Below are 7,062 nucleotides of genomic sequence, written 5' to 3' on the forward strand. Positions count from 1 at the left end.
TGAAGTTACCTTTCGTAGGGTCGCGTCCATGTATGCTTTACATTAACATTGGCTGCCACACTTTGATTAGACTCCTTTCCCTCTTCTAAAGATTTGAGATAATCCTTTCTTTTGGAACAAAACAATGCCAAGTGGGTGTGCCAATTAATTCTATGTGTTCTTTTGAGAGCAATTTGCTTACACTTTTTGTTTTTTTAAAACAGAGTTTTCGTTTTCATGCATTTTTATTCACAAATATTGCATTCATTTCTTTTTTTTTTTTTCATAATTATCAAAATTTATGATATTAATTTTCATATATATATTATTGGATATTTACATAGTACTTGGATTTTCTCCTCATTAGTTGTTGGCCCACGCATTAATTGTCAAAAATTTATCAAAAAAGTTCTAAAATGCAAGAATATTCTTATAATATTGAAAAATGACCATTAATAAATATTTAAATAAAACAAAACAAAATGAGATTGCTTTATGTAATTACAAAGAATATATTTAAAAATTAAAAATTAAAAATTGCATAAGATTTAAAAATAAAAAATGATATTTATAATTTTAAGATGTGTAAGTCCCACAATTTTTTTGAAAAAAAAATAGATAAATATAAAATTTATATAAAAATTATTTTTTAACCATAAACTCTTTTTTTTTTTTTTAGAAGATGTGCATGTGACTTGCATTTAATAAAAAAGACTCTATTTAACATTATTTTTAAATAATTATATATATTGAAAAAAATAGTGGAGAACAAAATTTGTTTGAATATCATTAGGTGAATTTTCCGGTGATGATCAAAATTCAAAAGAGTATTAAATGTGCTGAAATCGCCATCAAGAATCCAAGATAATAACGCATAATAATGGCTTGTCTCTGTTAAACTGGATAGCATGCAGTGTATCGTAGCATTTTTCTTGGCGCCACTGATAAGGCTTTGACAGGTAACTGGTAAAATTCAAATATGGACAGCAACAGGTGAAGGAAGGAGGTTCTGTCGAAGGACCCACAGTGGGCCAGTGGGGCTGATGTCTTTCTTCCTTCTCAGTTCTGCGTTCATGCAAATTTTCAACCCCTTTTTGAATATCCTTTTGTGCCTCATAAATACTCTCCCCCAAAACGTGATTCTCATTTTTACTGTGTGGGACCTGTTTCCACGAAAAATAAAGAAAGAAATCAAAGTCAATGCTGTTCTTCGCTTGTTCTTTCCTTTATTTTCCCCAAGCAAGCACGTCCGTCTTTTGTTTCTGTTTTGGTGACGTATTCTCCGGCCCTTTGAAAATTCCAAATTTCGGCAGGATGAAATTTCTAGGTTGCCAGTTTTCCATTCTCACGGTTTTGTTCTGTTAGATTTTTCACAAGTTCTTTTCAGACAGAGAACTGGGTCGCTCACTGATCATGAAGTTCTGGTTAGGTGCTTTTAGTTTGTGGGGCCCCCTTTATTTCTTGGGAGAGATTCTTCATTCATCTCATCTCATCTCAGTGCTTATCAAATTGTACTTTTAACCCCTATTATCCAGATTTTGAAGCATGTGTGTTCTTAATTAGAGAAAAGTTTGAGTCTTTATCGGGAAGAATTGGGGTGACGGTTTTCTCTTGTTTTAAACATGAAACACTTTGTGTTTCTGCCTGTGATGGTTTTCATATGGATATTCCTTACTGTTTCTGTGGACTCCCAAAGTCCTGCTGTTGTGAACATCGGTGCAATTTTTACTTACAATTCGGTTATTGGTAGAGCCGCCAAGATAGCGATGGAAGCAGCAGTGTCTGATGTCAATAAGAATCCGAAAATTCTCAACGGTGCAGAGCTGAAGTTGCTCACGGTTGATGCAAATTGCAGTGTCTTCTTGGGGGCCATTGGGGGTACGATTGAATTGTTCGTTTTATATTTCATTTGAAACAGAATAGAGTTCGTTGTGTGAGGGAATTAAGTTAGAGCTCTTAAAATGAATAAATTTCTCTCTTTTTGGTTGTTAGGGAGTCTGATAAGAACTGTGATGATGCAAAGGCTATCAACTAAGGTTGTAAGCTTTTGGATGATTTCTAATATTACTTACCACGATTACTTGTCAAAAGAAAAATCACTAACCATAATTTTAACTTGTGAGGTTGAATTTCTGCAAAAATTTATAGTTACTGGTTTTCTTAATCTACTAATATTAGAATTTTAGTCTATTTTTTCTTTATATATATATATATATATATATATAATTGCATAATTTTATTTAAATCTCCTGTTTTGACATCGTTTATCTGAAAACGAGTTACCCCTTCGTATAAGCTCTTAATGAACTTTTCCAGTCTTTCTCTTACCTCTATATTCTGAAAACAGCCAATTTTCTCCTCTTAGTAGTATTCTTGACCTATCAGGATCAACTTTGTTTATTACATGGTAATATCTGGTTTTTTCCCCTACTGAAAGATGCTATTTTAAGTTCTAAATTCAGAAATGGAGTTCCTGTTACCTAAATAATATTGGTTGCTTCCTTTTTCTCGGCAGCTTTTCAGGTACTTGAGAAAGGGGTAGTAGCCATAATTGGTCCACAGTCCTCTGCTATAGCTCATATGATCTCTGAGATTGCTAATGGTCTCCAAGTTCCCCTTATTTCGTATGCTGCCACTGATCCAACGCTCTCTGCCCTCCAATTTCCCTTCTTTTTTCGAACTACACAAAGCGATTTGTACCAAATGGCTGCTATGGCCAACTTAATTGACTTTTATGGATGGAAAGAGGTCATTGCCATCTTTGTGGATGATGATTATGGGAGAAATGGGATATCTGCTTTAGGTGGTGAACTCGACAAGAGAGCATTGAAGATTGCTCAAAAGTTTCCTTTGCCTATCCATTTTGATCTGAACAACATCACTGATACCCTCAATAAATCTAAATTGATGGGTTCTCGTGTTTATGTCGTTCATCTCAATCCTGACCCCAAAATGAGATTCTTCACTATAGCTCAAAAACTACAGATGATGACCAGCAACTACGTGTGGCTTGCAACGGATTGGCTTTCTACTACCTTAGATTCATCCTCTTCACTGAGTAAAACTTCACTCCATATCCTCCAAGGGGTAGTTGGGCTTCGTCAACATACTCCAGAGTCTAGCCAGAAGAGGGATTTTTTGTCTCGATGGAGAAAAATGGTAGATGAGGAGGGTTCAGCAAGTTCTGAGCTGAATACGTATGGACTCAGTGCTTATGACACGGTATTGACAGTTGCACATTCAATCGATAAGTTTATAAAAGAACACAGAAATATCACATTCTCTTTTGACGATGGGTTACTCAAAATGAACTCAACTAAAGTTCAGCTGAGCAAGCTCAGAGTCTTTGATGGTGGATCTCTTCTCCGTGGGAAATTATTAAAGACAAACTTCACTGGTTTAACTGGTCAAGTCCAATTTAATGAAGATCAAAGCATGGTGAGTGGTAGTTATGATGTCATTAATATTGACGACCAGATCGCAGTGGTCGGTTATTGGTCCAACTCCTCAGGCTTTTCAATTTTAGCCCCAGAAAATCTGAAAAGTGAAGAAAATAATAATTCCCACCTAGATCAGAAGCTAAAAAATGTTACTTGGCCTGGTGGTAGTAAAGAAAGGCCACGCGGGTGGGTGATTGCAGATGATGAGAGACCATTGAGAATTGGAGTGCCATACAGAGCTAGTTTTGTTGACTTTGCTACTAAGCTGAATAACAGCCATAAAATGCGAGGATACTGCATTGATGTGTTCCTTGAAGCACGGAAATTAGTTCCATATTATGTTCCTTACATATTTGAGCCATTTGGGGATGGCCACTCCAATCCCAGTTACAACGATCTTGTACAGAAGGTCGAAGATGAGGTACGTAAAACATAGTGTTCTATTACCGGTAAAAAACAAAAGAACTGACATGTAACTATGCCTTGTTTGGTAAAAAGATGATCCGAAAGCGCATGGTAAATGTGCTCATGCATGGTTTACCAGGCTTGCTAGAAGATCCTAATATCTAAACGTTAGCAATGAATTCAACTTGATGACATTAAACTTGTCTTTTACACCTTGTGAAATGGAGGATCAGAGTATTAACAGTTGCATGCTAAACAATAATCATTTTCTGTTAGCTGTGATGTGGGTGAGATCCACACACTGGTGGTTCTCGTTTTGAATCTTGATTATTATATGAGGTGCATCTGTTAGCAGAGTGAGATCCATTAGGCACAAGAAATTTATTGGGTACACCTTGTTTATTACCAAACATTTGGTGTCAGGTGTTCGATGCTGCCGTTGGGGACATTGCAATTGTGACAAACAGGACAAAGATTGTGGACTTTTCACAGCCATATGCTACTACTGGTCTTGTCATAGTGGCTCCAGTCCGCAATTCGAAATCAAGTGCTTGGGTGTTTCTCAAACCATTTACAGTAGAAATGTGGTGTGTTACCGCAGCATCGTTTATAATGATTGCAGTAGTTATTTGGATTCTTGAGCATCGAGTCAACGATGATTTCAGGGGTCCCCCTAAGAGGCAGCTTGTTACAATGTTTCTGTAAGCATATTCAAGTTTGAAAAGGAGTTGCATTATAGCTTTTTCTACTAATTTATTTTTACAACATGTGGCATGAGAACATCATTTTTGTTATATTGTTTTTCGGTTAACCCTTTGATATTGCATTACCTTAATCCAATATACCATCTAAATGCCTAATACCTAATATATGTGCCTCTAACCTTATTCAATCAATTCATGTTACAGGTTCAGCTTCTCGACATTGTTCAAGACAAATCGTAAGGAAACTGCTGACTTTTACAACTTTTAATTTCTAAATTTTCACTCTTTCTTACAGCCAAATCATTAAAAAGGGCAGTGGGCTTAAGGGCACCTTTATGCTTGATACATCATGTCATTATAGCCTGTAGCTGGAGTGCTACCTCAGTTAGATGAATGAACAAAATCCCGGTTTTATCATCAATTATATGACTTAGATAACTACTTACTAAACAGTGAGTCATACCAACTTTTGCAGTTGCAAATGAAAGAAAGATGTGATATTGAACAAAATCTCTGAACTTATTACTTATTGGCGATTCTCTTTCATGTTACATACCCTTAAATCAGTAAAAAACTATATCTGATAGGCTTCTAAGTCCAGTAAAGAAATGGAAGAAAAGAGCTCTTACATGTTTTTTTTTAATATTTTCTCTTTGGTTATAATAGCAAAATTTCACAATTTTTAGAGACAACATTAATTTTGAATTTGACAAGTTTTACTTCATTATTTTAAACAGAGGAAAAAACAGTGAGTCCACTTGGACGGATGGTGATGGTGGTTTGGCTATTCTTATTGATGGTGGTCACAGCAAGCTATACAGCAAGCTTAACTTCGATTCTTACAGTTCAGCAGCTTTCATCACCCATCACAGGAATTGAAAGCTTGGTTGCAAGTAACTGGCCCATTGGGTACCAAGTAGGTTCGTTTTCTTATAGCTATCTGGCTGACACTCAAAACATAGCTAGGTCAAGACTCATTCCTCTGGGATCCCCAGAAGAATTTGCGAGAGCACTTCAACAAGGACCAACTAATGGAGGGGTGGCAGCTATTATAGATGAACTTACATATGTGGAGTTATTTCTGTCGAAGCATTCTGAATTTGGGATTATTGGGCAACCATTTACCAAGAGTGGATGGGGATTTGTGAGTAGATTTTGCCTACAATCAAATGCATGCATACATATGTACATAGTCCATGAATGACATATTCATAATGCATGAGATATATTCGTGCTTTATTTTTTCTTTATGCTTTCTTTTAATGAAGCATATTACATCTTTTCTGCATCTCTCTCTCTTCCACCCCCCCTCCCCCACTCCCTCTTTCTTCATATATGTGTGAGCTGTAACATCTCTTGTTATGATGATTTTCAGATGCGTTTTCTCATTTACTTTGTTCTCTACCATAAACTAGGCTTTCAAGAGAAATTCCCCACTCGCTATTGACATTTCTACTGCAATCTTGAAACTTTCCGAGAATGGAGAGCTTCAGAGGATCCGTGAGAGGTGGTTCTGTAAGAAGGGTTGTCCAGGAGAGGGGAACCGGCATGCTGAACCTAACCAACTCCACTTGATCAGCTTTTGGGGTCTTTATTTATTATGTGGTATCTTCACTATAGGTGCCCTTCTGGCATTTCTTCTAAGAATGATTTGCCAATTTGCGCGTTACAAGCAACAGCAGAGGGAGTCTTCTCATCCATCCTCAGTGTCATCAAACGCCCACTGTTCTCATGTCATTTCCAGTTTTCTTAACTTCATTGATGAGAGGGAAGAAGCTATCAAGAAAATGTTTCAGCATGACAATCGTCAAGAGCAGATTAGGTAATCGTCAAGAGGACTTCAGGGGCTACACCAGTTTACTTGGAGCAGGTTTTTGAGTTGATTCACTTGCTACATTACAGCCAGCATGTACATATCTCGTTCCCTTGTATAGCAATAAAAACATGATGATAATTTTCTAAATGCCTAAAATGGCACATGATCAGTGTCTTAATTCAAATGCACTGTCAATATGGAATCTTGCTTGATTGGTTCTTCTGTTCTGGCATACTTGCTCAGGGAAGATGGGTTCTTCTTATTGCTATTTGGTTGTAGCTTCTTCTGCTAAAACATACGAGTCGTTCAATTTTTGCAAAATTTCTACCTCAGAGCACAAGGTTTAAACTGACCCGGACGTGTGGCACATTTTTGTTCAGGATCCTTTGGATCTTAAAAAAAAAAAAAAAATGCAAAGCTCGAGAGATCGTGACAATGAAAATCATATTGATAATTGATGTCTTTGGCAGTACTTCCTGACTCTCAAGCTTGATTTCTCCATGCCCTGCTGTCCTCTGGATTGAACAGATGCCAAGCAGCTACATTGACTTTTTCTTTAAATTATTATGGCCACATTCAATTATGTTCCGCCCTTCATCTAAAGTACCACACGGCTTATTCAAATTTGAGTCCCCTCCAAACCTATCCGTGCAAACTTAGGCTGTATTTGAATAATGAGCCGAATTGAATTTTTTATGAATAGTAATGAATTGAATTG

General features: G+C 36.6%; 1 protein-coding gene across 1 annotated transcript; it reads left to right on the plus strand.

The window, feature by feature from the left end:
• Nucleotides 1-1,093: 1,093 nt before the first annotated feature.
• On the plus strand, nt 1,094-6,528 carry LOC122307353 (glutamate receptor 3.7-like). Its single transcript, XM_043120201.1, has 6 exons — nt 1,094-1,857; nt 2,495-3,840; nt 4,248-4,525; nt 4,733-4,764; nt 5,266-5,672; nt 5,944-6,528. The coding sequence occupies exons 1-6, from the start codon at nt 1,602-1,604 to the stop codon at nt 6,352-6,354; spliced, it is 2,730 nt and encodes a 909-aa protein (XP_042976135.1). The 5' UTR covers nt 1,094-1,601; the 3' UTR covers nt 6,355-6,528.
• The last annotated feature ends 534 nt before the right edge of the window (nt 6,529-7,062 follow it).

This window comes from Carya illinoinensis, chromosome 4, assembly GCF_018687715.1.
Source record: "Carya illinoinensis cultivar Pawnee chromosome 4, C.illinoinensisPawnee_v1, whole genome shotgun sequence".
Taxonomy (NCBI): domain Eukaryota; kingdom Viridiplantae; phylum Streptophyta; class Magnoliopsida; order Fagales; family Juglandaceae; genus Carya; species Carya illinoinensis.

What these genes read in the sequence shown, in the direction of transcription:
- LOC122307353 (XM_043120201.1), top strand. Translation starts at nt 1,602, where the DNA reads ATGAAACACTTTGTGTTTCTGCCTGTGATGGTTTTCATATGGATATTC. An exon ending in TACAGAAGGTCGAAGATGAG is followed by an intron (nt 3,841 to 4,247) that starts GTACGTAAAACA and finishes ATTTGGTGTCAG; the next exon opens with GTGTTCGATGCTGCCGTTGG. An exon ending in CCAAGAGTGGATGGGGATTT is followed by an intron (nt 5,673 to 5,943) that starts GTGAGTAGATTT and finishes ACCATAAACTAG; the next exon opens with GCTTTCAAGAGAAATTCCCC.